This window comes from Labrus bergylta, chromosome 24, assembly GCF_963930695.1.
Source record: "Labrus bergylta chromosome 24, fLabBer1.1, whole genome shotgun sequence".
Classification (NCBI taxonomy): Eukaryota; Metazoa; Chordata; class Actinopteri; order Labriformes; family Labridae; genus Labrus; species Labrus bergylta.
Genome location: NC_089218.1, coordinates 12,720,340 through 12,738,211, shown reverse-complemented (window position 1 = coordinate 12,738,211; position 17,872 = coordinate 12,720,340). Strand labels below are relative to the sequence as shown.

Here is a 17,872-nt window from a genome sequence, read left to right as displayed (position 1 = left end):
AACAGTGCTGCAAATTGGCACAAATTAATTTGTAAATTGGTGCTGGTGGTGCAGTGGTTAGTGTGCGCGCCCCATGTATGGAGGCTATAGTCCTCAAAGCGGGTGGCCCATTTTCAAATCCAACCTCTGGCTCCTTTCCTGCATGTCATTCCCTACTCTCTCTCTGATTTCCAACTATATCCAGTGTCCTATCTCTCCATTAAAGGCACAAAAATAAATCTTAAAAACAACAACAACAACAACAAAAAAACAGGGGTCTCGGTTCACTTCCAAGTGCACCAGAGTTCAGTTCGGTTCAGCTTGGTGAGACGCATCTTGTTCCAACTTAAAAAACACTGAGAAACAAAGTCAACACCCTTTTTGAAGATGACAATTCAGGTTTCATTGTGTTTTATGTTGTTGTACTTTTAACTGCAACACCGGAGACGACAAACAGTCTTTAATCTGTAATTAAAAATCGATGCCTGTGCAGTCAAAATAAATCATTTAAGGTGGGGTGTCTCATCTTTCTACTGATTGAATTGAAAAGTTCTTCATGTTCAAGCCAACAAAAGAGGAACTTCTCCCAATGTGACACTGAAAGCAAAAAAAACAAAATGTGAGTCAGAGGCCTTCATTAGCCAGTATATTATAAAAGCATTACCGTGGCACTGTGACTTTCCACTTGTCCCTGTGAACACGAGCAGAGCTGCCAGGTAACTGGATGACTTAAAGCACACTTTGGGACACATTTCTGCCTGTCTCAATATTTCTGTTTGCAATTTGCAAAACAAATCCTGGAGCGGTTAAAAGTACTAAAGTTAACTTTGCACTTAATAATAGTGTCATGTAAGATAATAATCTGAACGCTGGGATTCTTTATTAAGCTCTTAATTAAAGAGAGGTGGGAACATAAGCCCAAGGCATTCGGCACTGATCTCTATTGTTTATTGTCAGCAGTGAGGGAAGCTCCAGCCCAGCCGCTCAGTCTCTGTGATATTAAGTCGGATATGAATAGCAGACAGAAGCAAAAGAATCACCCAGTAACCTTCCACCCAAGAGAGGACAGATAGGATTAGAAGAGCAATATAAGATTACACCACACCCAGTGGGCTCTAAGGGCTAGCTGTATTCCCCTGATTTCTGATACTGGCCCTATGGAGCTGGCTGACACAAAGAGAGAGAGAGCAAAGTGTGATATGTGTCCATCGCCATGCCACAAAAGAAATCCACAATAGCCGCTAGACTGTGCAGGAACAAGGCACGGTGTCAGGTGGCCTGCTGGAGTCAGTGTCACAATTTTCAGTGAACAACACAAGAAAAGAACTCGTCATTTCAGCCATTACTCGAGCAAAATACAAAATAGTTCTGACTCCTAGTCCTTAAAAGTATAAGGACACGCTGCCCTTTCCTGTCCCAAAACAATCACAACATGAATGTTCTGTTCTGGACTGGGGCTCACACAAAACAAGCAACACAAAGATTGATGTTTGTGCTTCATGAAGGTTGGTGTTTGATGCTGAAGGACACAATGCATATGGCAACTGATGTGAAGATTAATAATATGAACAATCAGGATATCATTAGCAGGTAGAAAATACTGCCAAGAGTAACTAATAACAAATGTGAAATCTAGAGAGTCAACCTGTATGTCAGCTTTGAGGTGTGTTTCAGATAAGTAACATCTGGTGCGGGTGAATGGGATGAGTTAATACTGATGGACACTTTTTGTAGCAGTCTCTGCCATCAATGTGTGAATGTGGTGTAAAGCGCTTTGAGTAGTCAGAAGACTGGTTACACACCTCACCTACCAACTCTATCCACTGTCCTATCTCTCCAATAAAGGCACAAAAAGCCCCCACCCAAAAATCTTTAAAAAGACACAACAACAAAAAAACAGGGGTCTCGGTTCACTTCCAAGTGCACCAGAGTTCAGTTCGGTTCAGCATAGGTGAGACGCATCTTGTTCCAAACAAAGGAAGTGAACCAAAAGTGCATTGAGGGTTGAAATTTGGCAGTCTGTAAACAATGTCAAACAGGTTAGCCAAGCATGGATAACGTTAGCATTGCCAACAACACGCCTTCAGTCCTCCCTGCATCCTGAGTTTCAGGGTTGGGTCTCAGTTCCTCAGAACAAAGTCTTAAAAAAATGCTTGTGTTTTTACAATTACCCCAACTAAAAAGGCACTGCTGTAAATGGACCACCATGGGACTTTATATTCAATTTAAATGCATTAAAATTTGATGGGTCATTTATGGGTAGCAGAGGAGGAAACCCTCTCCCTTTAAAGTCATTAGGAATCATATCAGGGCAAATCATCACCCGAGTGAGTGAATACAGGAAGCCCAAAGTATCCTGCTGCCTCCCGATCTAATCAAGGACATGAAATGGATTTTCATGTGATATTGGACGGAGGTCAGGGGACTGAGCTGCAGCTCCGACAGCTGCATGGAAATTAATCCATCATACTCGGGAACAAAGCTAACTTGACAGGACACTGCTCCCTGGAAGCTCAAGACCATGTATCTGTGGAAATCCATGAAGTCGTCTGATCCTGTTATTGGAATGATATATTTACTGATGCTGGCACAATTTTTGGGCTTGGTTATTGTCCAAAATATGTTATTGGCCGTTGTTCCCCTATCTGATACCATAACCAATAGACGAGGGGGAAAAACAATCGATTTATGTAAAAATTGAGATTCTTATCTTCTGAGATTTATAATCTATTTTTTTTGTTTTTGCCTAATCAGTCACTCCCTGCTTACTGGTAAGTGCTAAGGCTCAGCCAGTGTCACAGATGACTGGAGTACATCCTGAAGTATGATTCAAAAATACTTTGAATCATGAATCCAGCATCCAGATTCTAAATAGAATTGTGACCCTGACTGAATATGAACTTGATTTATTTGCTGGCTGGCATTCTTAATAATAAATAGAAGAACGAGAGACCAACACATTTTTGCAGCAGTAACTTCATTCCCCCTATATCTGTACATTTTTTTCTATTTCTGTAAAAGAAAATCTAGATCCGTGATTTCTTTCAGATCTGCACATCTGCAATTTTAGATCTGTACATTTTATTCCAGATCTGTACATTTTTGGAGAACTTGGTTTTTGGCCTAGGTATCTGAAATTTGATACTACATATCGGGTTATGAACGCAAGTTAAGCAAAACATAAGCAAAGCCCTGAAAACAAAAATCAGAGGTGTAATTTATCTTTACAAAAGTACAATTTACTGACAGTAGTTTGGTTATGTTCGGGGTAAATGTGTGTATAAATTGTTAGCCAGCAAGCAGTTTAATGCTCTTACAAAAGATAAACCTGCTGCGTTCAGTTTTAAAAACCCCGAGCAAGTATGCACTTCTATTCTTCTTGTTTCTTGAAATTCTCTGGGCGGTTTAATCTCCAGGAGCTTTACTGTATCCTGCTGTTTCTCTGGGTATTAGAAAACAATCAATTCCAATCTCAGGTTTCTAATGAAGCCGCCTATCGAGCCTTACAGGTCTATTAATGGCATGAATAACTTATTGACAGGGTCTGAACCCACTGTATTATGCTCCAAACGCAGCTGTTTCAGCATTTAATCTCCAAGACTTGTTTCCCCTTGTATATAGACAAGATGGAGTCTGCTCAAGAATCAAACAAGTGAAACTATTTGAGCCACTTTAAAGATGTTAAAAGAGTTCTTCACAGCTTTGTAAAGAGGCATCTCTGTGATGTTTTAATACCTTGAAAAGATCTTTAGAAAAATGAAACATGCCAGATGAATTTAAGGCAGATCAAACGGTCTACATTTGTGGAATTTCTTGGGCATTTCCTGTGATTCTCTCGTAATGTTGACTACTTCTGAAGAGCTTTTTCCACCTAAGATGTAGAAAGCAAAAAAGCTCCAAGAAGCCATGAAAGCATCCAAGTAGTATAAAGGCAAAAGGAAGAGGGTCACGCACCCCTGGTATAGTAAATGGACTTGAGCTTGTATAGCACTTTTACACTGCAGGTTACACCTTCCCATTCACACCCACACTGATGGCAGAGGCTGCTGTGTAATGTGACCATCAGTATTAGCTAATCCAATTCATAGGAGCCGAGCAACTTGGAGTAAAGGCCCTGACACACCAAGCAGACAGCAAAGAACTGGTGGAAACACCACCTTTTGTCTTGGCCAAAAAGTTGCACTCGAACACACCGCAAAGACTACAGCCGATGGCCAACCACCACCTACGTTCTGCTCATGCATGAGAGGAAATTTCATGATCCTCACAGAGAGCTTTCTACTCACCATAAGCCGTCATAGTACCCACATAGGGCCCGTCCATGACACTCTGATTCTCCTCAGCCAGGGCCTTGATGTAGCGCTTGCTGAGGTCCAGGATCTGTTGCCTCAGTACGGCGCTGTTTTCATGGCTGGCTCGCTGCTGGATGGTAAAGTGCAGCAGCATCATGCCCCAGATGAACCCGAAGCTGACCAGGAAGAAGCCAAGCTTCTGGGACGACAGCTTCCACAGGAACGGTGTAGCCATGCTGACTTGACGAGGAGTCGCCGGGGGCCGCTTTAGGTTTATCCAAGGGTAGGTGCAGAGGTCAGGGTGGAGGATCAGGAGGGTAGGAGGGGCATGGCTGGTTCAGTCGATGGAGCAGCGGCTGTGTTTAAGGATTGGCTCACAGCTTGTTTGCCTCACCAGCGTAATTTCTTTCTCTGACCCATCCTCGTTGTCTAGTAGCATCGCAGAGGGCTGAGTCCAAGCTGGTGCATCCTGCCACAGGAAAGACAGAGTTGATTAGTTGACTGAAAAATGTCCACCGTAAACTAGAGTAAATTGAGGTAACTGAAGTATCTAAAGCTTCCAAATGTAATCTATGTGTTTTCTGCAGGGTTTTAATACATCTTCAAAGGGCCAAAGACCAGACAATAAAGGTGTTGAGCATGACTTTGCAACACTACAGCATGTGAGATTATTCAAATAAAAAGAGTCTACTTTCATTTGAATAGGATTTATGAGAGAAACTTGCCATAAATAAAAGTAGAGGTATTAGACACTAGTGTCATTCACATGTCTGACTGGTTAGTTTAGGCAGAGCAGCCAGTTTATAACCGCAGCAGGCCACACAGAACAGAGGCATACTGTATCCAAACTGGAGATCACTGTGGAAGCTGCTCATGGTATGCACGACGGAGAGGTGACACACCAAACTGCGTTCATTAGACTTGATGGGAAAGGTTGAATGGAGACATTCAGGTGCTGTAAGCGAGTATGCAGGGGAAATTCTCCTCATCAGGTTGATGTCAAAGATGTTTGACGTTTATTTTCTTAGACACACACAGGTGAAATTAAACCCACAGAGTTTTGTGATTTTCATCGCTGTAAACTAGTGCCGCACCAATTTGGGATTTTTGGGGCCGATACCGATAAAATTATTGGCACACTCTGCTGGTGAAAGAAACTGCTTGTGTAATAAAAAACTGTAATCTGACGCTTTTTGACTGGTGAATAAATCCAGTAATATCTGCACATGTCGGAGATAAAATTAGTCACTCGATATACTAACATCAGCCGATATTATCGGCTGGCCGATTAATCGGTCAGGCTCTACTGTTAACAATACAAGCTTGAAGCAAGCAACTGTACTTGCTACCAATTTCATAAGACGAGTAATATATAATATAATATAAGATGAATACTTCTCTGGCTCTTTAAAAAGTGGCTGCACAGAGCAGCCTTGTCTCACCCAGACAGTGTGATCTTCATGATTAATGTGGCTGTATGGAATTTATGTTGAAGGGTGTATAGTTCCCTCAAAATGTAAGCTTCTAATTTGTCTTCCTGACTGACAGGGGAGGCTACAAACAGAATATTAAATACATCATGCCATTTTCTGTGATTACAGTTGTTGTTTTTTTGCCTCAATTTAAACAGATGATTTTGCAGAAACGATCGAGGAGGGATGTGTCTTTTGGCGAGTTGTGCGCGTATGGTTGACAAAGTTCATTTATGTGTATAGTAGAGCCCGACCAAAATCTTAATCGGCCAGCCGGTAATATCGGCCAATATTAGCATCCAGTGATTATCTTATTGGTACATTTTAATCGCAGTGCTGATTTTACTAGATTTTCACCAGTCAAATAGCATTTCATTAACAAGCATTATCACCCTCCAGTATCAAGCCTTGATGCACATACATGGGCAGTTACTTTCCTGTTGAGTAACCATCTTATCTTCCTTATGCTGCATACTTTAGTTACTTACTACTTAGTGTTTAATAACTACATTTGAAGGATCAACTCAATATGTGTATCTATCTCTACAGATCGAACGTAGATCTAAGAAAGATATCCGACTGATTTTGTATTTTTCTCCCCAATATCGGTACCGACACCAAAAATCCCATAACAGTCAAGCTCTAATTCAAAACATAAACTCAAATGTCTTTTTTTTACTAAGTGCTGGTTGTTGTGAAAGCAGTCATTCTTTTTCTTATGACATCAGCAGTTTAACAAAATCAACACGATAACAATCAGCTTGAGGAGTATTGCGCTCCTTCCGGACTTGGGTACCAGACACATGCATGTTCTGAAACCATGTTCTGAAAACCACATGCTCCGTCTTAACTTCCTGTCGCCACAACTTCAACTTTCTGACTTTCAGTTAGGCTGTGGCGCCTTAACTGTCTCAACATCAGCAGTGAAATAACACAGATGTTCTATAATTTGTTGTTACGGTACATTTAACTGTAATGAACATCTATAAAACACGATGATGATGATATCTTCACTAGGGCTGTCAAAATGGCGTGTTCATTTCAATGAATTAATCACAGAAAGAATCTGTGGGTCCAGAATCTCAAACAAAAGCGTACACAGAGCTGTGCTTGGTTATGTCCCTCATGTAAATGCAGAGGCAACCTTTCCCTTCACACGTTCATCTACCCCTGCTCTGTTTCAAAAGCTTTGTGGAAAATTCTGAAAATTTATCAAAACCGACTTTCAGAATCTCTTACTGATGTGATCTTGCCCATGCTGATTATTTCGATGATTTTCAGGGCAGAGTCAAGTGACGACTCTTCCAATCCGCGACATGGAAGCCATTTTGTCTTTAGGGAAGACGACGCCGAACAAAAAGAAGTCAAATGTAAACACTGCGGGAAAACTGTTTGCAAGAAATGCAAGTTATTTATTTTCTACTGTTTAAGAGAAGTGAATTTCTACTTTAAAACTCAAATGCGTCGGTTTCATTTCAAGCGATGCTTTGATTTCAGTTTGAAATGTTCAATAAATAACCACAAAATAATTCATCATATTTACAGTAGAGACCATGTCAGTTAACTATGATGGGAAAAAACAAAAACAAAATAATTGTTCATTAATCGCGATCGAGGTAAAATGTTTAATTAATTGTGATATCGATTTGAGGTCGTTTCACCTAGACAACGAGCATATTTTGTGCAGAAGTGAGAATTAACAAACTAGAAATTGTGTAATGCAGAGTTCTTTATGATTAACCAAACCATCAACGTTCTGCCCATGAACACAAATGAAACACTTTATATAAAGCTGTTAAATAGTTTCAAAAAGGCTGAACTGACAACCTCAAGGCAATGCAAAAATCTATCAAAAACGCAATCAAGGCAAAGGGAAGAAGTCGTTAGATGTTCTCTTATCTACCACTGTAAGTGTAAATGAACCAAAATGTGCAGAGGGGAATTCTGGGGAATTCTGCAGCCTTTTGAACTGCGCCTCTTTGAGGAATCTTTGTAACCAGGTCAAGAAGTCCACATCCGTCATCATGGATGCAGCACTACCAAAAACCCAGAAATTCACTCAACTCAACTCTTTCACCTGTCTTATTTTCTTTTAAATGTATTTGTGAATGTTTGTATCTAGAATTTCAGATGGTTGGACAGTCTGCAGAAAATCATCGGCGTCCTTCTAGAAGAACACAAAAGGCGGCCGCACAAAAGACTCTGTTCACCTTTACATCCATCAGCTTCACAAATAGGTCAGAGACAGTTGCGAGCGGCTTGCAGCTAGGGCTGGAATCTCACAGCAGATTATCACACACTATAATTGTTCAGTCATTTAAGACAAAGGCTCACGATTGTGTTGTGTAAGCACAGATATCTTTTTAAACGTTTTCAACAAAGCAGCGTTAAGTAGCGCATTGTAGTCCAGTATGTTGTTTTCCAACACTCAATTGGATCCAAATTGTGATAAAATGTGTGCAAAACAAAGCTTTTGGTGGGGGAGAGAAAACTCTTTTGTGCTGTGAGTTCATGAGCCCTTGGCGGTGGCTCTGTGCAAACTGCAGGGCTGATAACATCGGATGTCTCTCATTGCTTTGGAGTCACTTGCTTGGAGAGGAGCAGGGGAAAGGGCTGGCAGCCCTTCGTTTGGTTGGGTGCCGACAAGGATGGGAGACTTCAGGGCTGTTTATCAGAGAGGAGCATGCCCTGTGGTGCATCGCTGTAAGAAACAAGCCAAAAACCTACATAGAAAATTGACTGAACCGCTTCTAAATACACACAGTCTCAGCCGGAGCTGGCTCCCTTGTCTGGCCCGATTTCCTACATCCATCCATCTTGATTTCAAGACTCATAATGTAACATCACGTCTTTGTTAGGAAGCCATCCAATCACAGAATGTGTTCTATTATCTGTAGAGAAAAAAGCCGATGGAAGTGTTAACCCCGCAGCAGTGCAGTTACCTCCTGGTTTCTAATTCAGGATCTTAATTTGTCTGGCAGCCGGCCCTCTGGCTCTCAGCGGCAACAAGCCGGTGAAACTCTTTTGTGTTGACAGCCCGGCTGAGGTTGCAGAATATATGATCCCAGCAACTTGAGATGATAACGTTAACAACTTGCTGAATGGTATTTTCATCGCTGGATGAAAACCCCGAGTGGGTTCAAGGAAGGTGAAGACAGAAACAATTAAATCATTCAAGCCTGGAAGAAATTACTGTCCCACCAAATCTGCTACAAAGGACCTTTCCCTTTGAGGGACCACAGAGCTGATATTTCAGATTTAAAGCTCCTTTTTTGGAAAAACAATGCAATACTGATATCCCAGCAAGCAGGGAAACAAGGTGTTCTATTTCCTATAAAGAGATAGCAGAAAATAGTTTTGAAGTTGGATACAATAATTGGGAGTAATTTAAAGATTTGTCACAACAACTGCAAGATTGCAATTTTACCAACAACTGCAGCAAATATCAAGCCACCTCCAGAGCTGCTTTGGATTTTCTTTGGTTTTTAGCCTATTGAATGTTTAATACAGTCACACAGAAGATGATTCAATTGTTCATGCCTTCACAGATGTTTCTTATCTTGTGGTACTGCAGTCTCTGTCTCTGATTTTTTTTGGCTATTTTGAGAACATTTCATCGTTTTTAAAGGCCAGCCATTCTAGATAAGGGATTGTGCGAAACCTGCAATGTGTCCCTGTGGTAATGGGAATTATTTTTGCATTTGAGGGCTCTTCTAGCTACCCGTCACCCAGCAGTTGGAGCACAACTCTCTCTCCCAGTGCTAAGTCCCAGAGAAGCCTCAAACAGAGAAGCTCAGGTGTGTGCCAGCTGAAAGACAGAAATGACTGTTTCCCTAATTTTTGGCTGACAAGTTGGTTCTAGCTTATTTTTACAGAATTAAAATGAGAATTCATTTGCACCCAAAAAATAGTTTTCAATCATTATCCACATACTGATGCATGAGCCTGAATGAGCCTGAATGAATAGGAGAAATTCCTTCACTGTGACAGCTCTAATATATCACAACATGAATCAAGTTGTTTTTTGTTTTTTTTTATAAGCAGGCATTGGAAAAAATGTTGCTTATTATTTAAGGACAGGCGTACACATTTCAGATTTTTGAGTCATGTGACTTGTTTTGAAGTCGGCATAATTTCAGGACGACGCATGTTGTAGTCATGCAGAGAAAAGGGGGACAAGACGGGCCATTCATAGGTTGATCAGCTGCTCCTAACCGGTTTCAATGATTTTCTGGCATGTTTGAAATTTTGGTTCTTTAAACCAAAATTGAGCCTGCACATTGTGGGAGACAGCATCTGAAAGCACCATGAAAGCATGCCTGTTAGATGTGTCTTCTGATTTATTATGAATTAGCTGTAAGTTAGCTTGTTACTATTGGTGATGACGAGTGTTTGTGGGAGTTTTCAAAGGACACTTTTCTGAAAAATCTTACTCAGAACAGTGTGAGCTGTGAGCACATCATTCATGAGAAATGGTCATGTGTCATAAACACTTCAGCTGTACAGTATGAGCTGACATTACTCAACACATTTCATACAACAGAAGAGTGTAAAGCCAGGTTTGAGTAAAGCCTCATTTACATCCTGAATAACTGATTAATCAGCTTTTTTATCTCCATTTGTTCTCCAATACAAACAGATTATTTGTGTTCGTGGTGCACAGATTATCTCTGGGTTTAAAGTTCATACACTATAAGAACTTAACACATGGATCTGGCTTTGGTTTATTTCTTTCCATACATACTGTAAGTTAAATGTTTACAACCAAGCAGTAAAAATTAACATCAAGGGACTTTTATGAGGACATTTCTGGACACCAAGGATCCTTAAGAATTCATTAACTCGACAGCAACAGACACACTGACACAATGATTAACCAGCAGCTAAAACAATAGTTCATTATCAAGCTCCAGGTTTTTCACCAAGATGAATACATCTTTAAATGACCATGCATAAAGAGAAGTACCAGGATGTTGCAGCTATCGTGGTTACTTGGTTTACTTGCCCTGTGAATGGGGAAGTAAGTGGTTGATAGTAAAGACAAAGCGGGATTAAGCGTTAACAATGATATCGTATCATCCTCAAACAATCATCTCAGGAGGCTTTAATATCTCTCCAGTGGATTTCTAATCACATAACCTTTGCCCTTATTCCGTCAAATGCTGCATTGGGACCCGACCAGATGGCCGGGCAGGGTAAAGACTCTGTCCATTTTCATTTTTGCGTCAGCGATTGGAGCTAGAAATAAAACCTCCTTCATAGTGACGTTTTAGTGGATATTCCATGAAGGAATGAGGAGGTCTAGATTAATTCCACTGCATTACTCCAGGTCTAAAAGAGGGAAATAACATACACTAAGAGCTGGTTACATAACCCAATAAAGCACTGAAATATGCTCTGGATGTAGCCTCGGACATCAATAATGGATCAACGCTGGAAAAGTATCCATTTTTCCCCTGAATATAAATAGGCTGGAGTCTGACGTCGAACAATCAGGTAACTTTTAAGATTTCTTGGGATGACAGCAGGCAGAAATACCTTTTAAAGAAAGGGGCATGGTAAAGCATAAGGCTGAAACTCAAACACAGGGTAAGAAGTACAGGCCGACATTTTTAACATATATGCACCTTTATGGAAAATCCCGGACTACACTTTAAAGTAGGTTTATTTTTAGCTGTAATGACAGACACTAAAAGGAAATATCCACTCACTTGATGCCACTCAGTGCCAAAGAAACCATGAAGTCACATCTCTTTATATGCTCTTTAGTGTGTTTTCCAAGTGTTCCTGTTAGCTGTAGCATTAGCCGCATGTATTGCTCGGTTCTAGCCCCCCTCGATAAAAATTTGTCAGTCCGACGTCATTGTCAGTGTGAGATCACTGATCTAAGTCCATTGGCTCGTTGTGGCAAGCCCTGCAGCTCATGTTGCACGTCCGTTAACTTCTGTAGCCACGATATGCCGTAGCCTGGCACAAAGAATCTAGGCACAAAGAAACTGTAACCATTTATAAATATTGTGTTGTGTTTAACTCAATACCCACACCCATACAAAAAAATATCTTGGTTCTTTAAACCCATAGTCAAAAGCCCAAAGTTATTCAGTTTTAAGTAAAAGGAGGAAATGGAATTGTTTTGGGGTCAGCTTAAAGCTCCAGTGATGGTCTTCTTTGCATTTTTTAGCATTTAAAGAGGAATCACAAATAGTTTCAGTCTGTTTCATAACCAGCTGAAAACTCCACACAGGAGCTTTAAAAATGTCTTTGTCATCATTTTAACAGTACTGAGGTCTGTCCCAACCAGCAATGAACACTATAACTTATCAATCATGTAGAGACATTTCATAAATGAAGACACACACCTAACTGAGCTAATCTTGCATTTTTACCTGATGCTGTAAGAGCCGTCCATTTGGCAGAGACAATAAGAGGTTTAGTCTTTGAAGTATTTGTAAGAATTGTAGTAAAATCTCATTCCGCACTGTGAAATTCCCCATTCCAGTCAACATACTCTCCCAGACTAACACTGTGCTGGCTCTCCTGTTGCCTGGCCAAGTTGATGTGATCCTGATAATATAGCCCTGCTTCCATGGAGACCAGTGTGACTCTGCATCTTAATGGGTTTTCTTCACATAAGCCCCGCCTCTCAATTATTCATCAGGGCCCTGCAGGGAAAGCGGCCCTGCTGTTGTAGCTTCACTAACTGGTGTGAATCCAGCTCGTTACCAGATATCAAAGAACCTGACGCCATGTTGGGGGCAGCCAAGTTCAGGAAGTTGATTCAAAATGTGAGTGGGGGGGCGTAGATCAATGTTAATGTGTTTTTTATTGAGTCACTGGTGGGCTGAGCAGTTGTTTTTTTTCAAGGCAACCAAATGTCCAGCTCAAGAAAAGAACTACACAACTAACCCTGTCAGGATAGTTCCCGTCCTATGAGCAAGAGGACTGCCCATTTTTTAAATTGAGAACCCGTGGTTTGATAATATGGAAACAAAGATTTCAATGTTGCTGTCTGATATGCTCTGTAAAGAAATGCTTCAAAACGTGACTGATCAAAGTCTAAAACAATAAACTGATAAGCACACTTTGTTATTGCACTGTAAATACTTCCTGTATTTGCAACATCTAGAGTAAATTCCTCTTTCTAAAATGCAGTGTCAACTGTATAGCCTACTTCCTCTGTTTAACTTGCAGTGGAGGAAATAATTATTTGATCCCCTGCTGATTTTGTAAGTTTGCCCGATTTCAAAGAAGTGAGCAGTCTATAATTTTTATGGTACCTTTATTTTAAGAAACAGAGACAGAATATATTAAAAAAAAAGTCCAGAAAAAAAACATTACCTAAAGTTATAAATTCATTTGCATTTGAACAAAGGAAATAAGTATTTGCAAAACATGCAAAACATGACTTAGTACTTGGTGGAGTGACCCTTGTGGCAAGCACAGAAGTCAGACAATTGTTGTAGTTGGCTGTTGCTTTGCAACTCAAACTTTCAGCTCCCTCCACCAATTTCTTATAGGATAAAGTTTGGACACTGGGTAGGCCACTCCATGACCTTAATGTGCTTCTTCATGAGCCACTCCTTTGTTGCCTTGGCCGTATGTTTCGGGTCGTTGTCATGCTGGAAGACCCATCCACAACCCATCCTCAGTGCACTGGCTGAGGAAAGGAGGTTCTTGTCTGACTGTACATGGCCCCATCCATCGGCCCCTCAATGCGGTGAAGTCGTCCTGTACCCTTGTAAGAGAAACAGCCCCAAAGCAAAATGTTTCCTCCTCCATACTTGACGGTGGGGATGGTGTTCTTGGGTTGGTATTCAGCATTTCTCTCCCTCCAAACACAACAACTCCAGTTTATGCCAAAGAGTTGAATTTGGTCTCATCTGACCACATCACCTTCTCCCAAGGCTTCTCTGAATCATTTAGGTGTTCACTGGCAAACTTCAGACGGGCCTGTACATGTGGCTTCCTGAGCATGGGGACCTTGCAGGCACTGAAGGATTTAAATCCATTACGGCACAGTGTGTTTCCAATGGTTTTCTTGGTGACTGTGGTCCTAGCTGCCTTGAGATCATTACAAAGCTCCTCCCGTGTAGCTCTGGGCTGATCCCTCACCCTTCTCATGATCATTCTTACCCCACGAGGCGAGGTCTTGCATGGAGCTCCAGACAGAGGGCGATTGATGGTTATTTTAAGTTTCTTCCATTTTCTTATAATTGCATCAACAGTTTCTCCTTCTCACCGAGCTTCTTGCTGATGGTCTTGTAGCCCAATCCAGCCTTGTGCAGGTCTACAATCTTGTCCCTGATGTCCTTTGAATGTTCTTTGGTCTTGCCCATGGTGGTGGAACACCCATAACGAGCAGTGATTGGGAGTACTTTCTTAAAGTGACAGGACTAATCTGAGTGCCTCCTGGGCACAGAAGCGGTCTGTGGGAGCCAGAATTCGTGTTGGTTCGTAGGGGATCAAATACTTATTTCCTTCAATCAAATGCAAATTCATTTATAACTTTATGTAATGTTTTTTTCTGGACTTTTTTTTAAATATTCTGTCTCTGTTTGTTAAAATAAAGGTACCATAAAAATTATAGACCGCTCACTTCTCTGTAATTGGTCAAACTTACAAAAAATCAGGGGATCAAATAATTATTTCCTCCACTGTATTAGGGAAAAATTAAAAAATGTGATTAAAAAAAAGGATGTAATATGTTGGTAATGTGTTGGTTTCACGGTTGCCAAATATGATAGTAGATGTACAAAAGTCTAAATCTACCATGTAAAAAGGGAAACCAATGTAGCCACTGTTGTGTAGCAGCGTGTGATCTGTGTTCTTAAACGATTTCATGCTCATGAGACCGCAGAAATCAAATTATCCGTCCTGTTCCCATAGATGCAACCATGCTGGAAGAGATGACATTAAATAATCAAAACTTAAAACATGATGTGCATCATACAAACCCTTATCTCTTTATCCAAAATATATTTCATAGTCTGTGTCACAATAAACTCCCATGTCATTGGTCTCACTTGTGTTGACTTCACACATAGTGGTTAAGAATATTTAAATAGAAAGGCTACCATTTGAGGGACAAAGGCTCTATTATCATTTTGTAAAAGCCACTCTGTTCAGAGTCCTGTTTCAAGCTTCGATATATGTGTCCCTGTGATGTTATACCATCAGTCTAAATGTTGTGGAGGTATAATGGTGAGAATGAAGTGATCCCACCCTCTGTACCCTCCTCAAAGGTAGAAACAGAGGTGTTACAGAGCTGTCGTTACAACCAAAATTCACACTACCCACAGTGCCCCCAGTGGAAAGGGGTGTCATTACAACAAGAATTTAAACTACCCGCAGTGACCCCAGTGGAGAGGGGTCTCATTACAACAACAATTCACACTACCCACAGTGTCCCTAGTGGAGAGAGGCGTCATTAGAACAACGATTCACCCTACCCACAGTGCCCCCAGTGGAGAGAGGCGTCATTACAACAAAAATTCGAACTGCCCACAGTGCCCCTAGTGGAGGGGGGTGTCATTACAACGAAAATTTTGCTGAATCGATATTGAATTGGGAAATTAATAATTGCAATGAATTGATGAATCTGTGTTTTTAACCTGCCCTATACGGCACTGTTACAAAAAAAGCCTGAAAGTCTGGAAAGGTCTAATGTCTGAGAAAAATGTCCAGACACTGTAACTCACCATATCACCACTTTATTCCCTGTGAATTCTTCCGACAATTCAATTCAGACTGCGCAGTTACACTCAGTGCCCCACACACACACACACACAATGTTAAGTTTGTCCTCACATGTACAGTAGCTCATCTGTGACAGGTCCAGACACGTTAAGAGCTGAAGTACATGTGTGAAACGGCCATAACACTTCCTCACCACATACCTAACCTGCTGTGAACACCTGATTTAAAAAAAAACAAAAAAACACCATCTGACAACGCTGACCTCCACAGCTCCGAAGCTGAAGTCCAAATCCAATCGAGTGTGACCGCATGAGACAGTTCAGGAAGAGGTTGATGTGATCGAGCAGATTCCCCCCCCCCCCCTCCGGAAAGCTTAAAACACCCTGCAAAGCCTGGCCTGTCTCCAACACTGGTGAGAATCAGTGAACCCTTGACTGTACTCGCAGAAGGAATCGCCTCAGCACTTTTTAGGTTGCTAGGAGGGGGGGGTGGGGATTGGCTGAATTGAACACCATTGTCATGGTCACATTAACAACTTTAAAAACACTGCTAAGGTGTCACTTTCCTCAGACTTGCACTGACATGTCATGAATAGCAGCGAGCAGACAACAGCATGAACATGACCTACGTGTGAAAAAAACGTGTGCATATATACACTCCTCAAGGGTTAAAATTCATCTTTTAAAGTGGCAAACTTTACAAATGTTTTCTATGATTCCAGCGCTGCAATCACCTGTCATGCATGATACACATGCGCATTTTATACCATGCCTGTGGAGGCTTTCAGTGACAACTTGAAACCCCCCCCAAACCCCCTCTCTCTCTCGAAGGCTAACTCATAACACTTTCCCCAAACATAACGCTAATCCTAATTCAGATTTGCACTCCTAATGCAATCCAAATCCCCTTAAACCCCTTTAAAGAAGTCAGGAGTGGCAAAATGTCCTCACTTTTTTTTTTTATCCTTATGTGATTTTATACTTTAAAGTATGACACAAACTACTGCCAGGGCCTGCCAGCAAAGAAGTCAGAGCCCGTCATAGATGACTTCATGCAGAGGCGCTGCTTGTCAACAGGCAACTGTTTGGGGCCCCAGGCCAGTAGGTGGGGCCCACAACGGCTGAAAAACTTTGTAAAAAATTGTGCAAATTTAGCAACGACAATGGGGAGTGCTGTCAGATGTCAATGAAGGAAAATGAAGAGGAGTTTTCCATCTGGGGGTGGGAAAAGAAAAGAGGGAAATTCATTGGAAGAGGCCCCTCCAGTGAACCTTTGCCTATAGGGCCCCAACAGACCCTAGAATCGCCCCTGACTTCATGATGCCTTGACCAGCACGTCCGAATCTGGGACATACTCTTCAAACAATGATGACTATGATTGAGCCTTATTACCGATCGGATTGTTGGTGGGGACGGCCTGCTGCTATTGGTCCCCCCCCCCCCCCCTCCTGTTTGTCCCAATCCTTCTTCTCTCTCTCTCTCTATCTCATACTTCAAGCTCGGCCGCAGATGGCTGATCATCATGAGTCTGGTTTTGCCCAAGATGACATTTTTTAGTTTGCTAAATGTTGCTTAGTGCTCATGATGGATGCATGCTGTGTCTTTGTAGATACATTAGCAGTGAGTCAGGTATTTTACCTGCTTTTTGCAAAGTGTCAGGAGATAACTTGATGTCATGCAAACAAAGAGCGAGTGAGTGAGTGGCTGTTGGTGACATTAGCTTGTTGTTAGAATGCAGGTACCAGACTCTTTTACAACACTGATGTATCAATAACCTATAGGTATTCTATTATTACAGGGCATACTTTTGGTTTGCTGAAAGAAGAAGTCACCAGTTTGAAGCAAACCCAAACACCTTGATGACATTTCCATGTAGCCATGTGTCGAAAACCTACTTAAGAGTTGGATATTCTACCTATGAGTAAATTCTTTCAAAACCCACACAGGACACAGGCATGAAATTGAGGACATGAGTCATGTTTGAGGTTACCATAAAAGCCCTTTGGAAATCCCCGATCTTCCCTTTATTACCTCTTCTTCTTTATTTTGTAAGTGACCGGCCTCGATGTGAAAACTACTTTCCATAAAATGTACTGTAGGGTTTGTGGCTTGCTCTTCCAATGAACTGCTGCTCAGAAGTGAAACATGGTGAGAATTCTGCAACTGCAGACATCAAAACAATAGATTGACTGTAATAAATGAAGTGTGTGTGTGTGTGTGTGTGTGTGTGTGTGTGTGTGTGTGTGTGAGTGAGTGAGTGAGTGAGTGAGTGAGTGAGTGAGATAAAAAAGGAACTCTTAAAGAGTTAAGTGACTATAGTTGGAGTCTGGTTTCAATCTAAAGTGCTACACACCTGGCACATCTTCTTGTAAACAGCTGATTTTGAAACCTGAGTTTGACCTCAAGTGTGTATGTGTGTTTGTCCTGAGAGAAC

General features: G+C 41.3%; 1 protein-coding gene across 2 annotated transcripts in view; it reads right to left on the bottom strand.

Moving 5' to 3' along the window:
• Window positions 1-17,872, bottom strand: part of mgat5 (alpha-1,6-mannosylglycoprotein 6-beta-N-acetylglucosaminyltransferase) — a 92,196-nt gene that overhangs the window by 72,484 nt on the left and 1,840 nt on the right. For both annotated transcript variants that reach the window (XM_020651729.3, XM_065951711.1), the window contains exon 2: window positions 4,266-4,740. In XM_020651729.3, coding sequence (XP_020507385.1) covers window positions 4,266-4,506 — 241 coding nt within the window. In that variant the 5' untranslated portion in view covers window positions 4,507-4,740. The remainder of the gene's footprint in view (window positions 1-4,265; window positions 4,741-17,872) is intronic.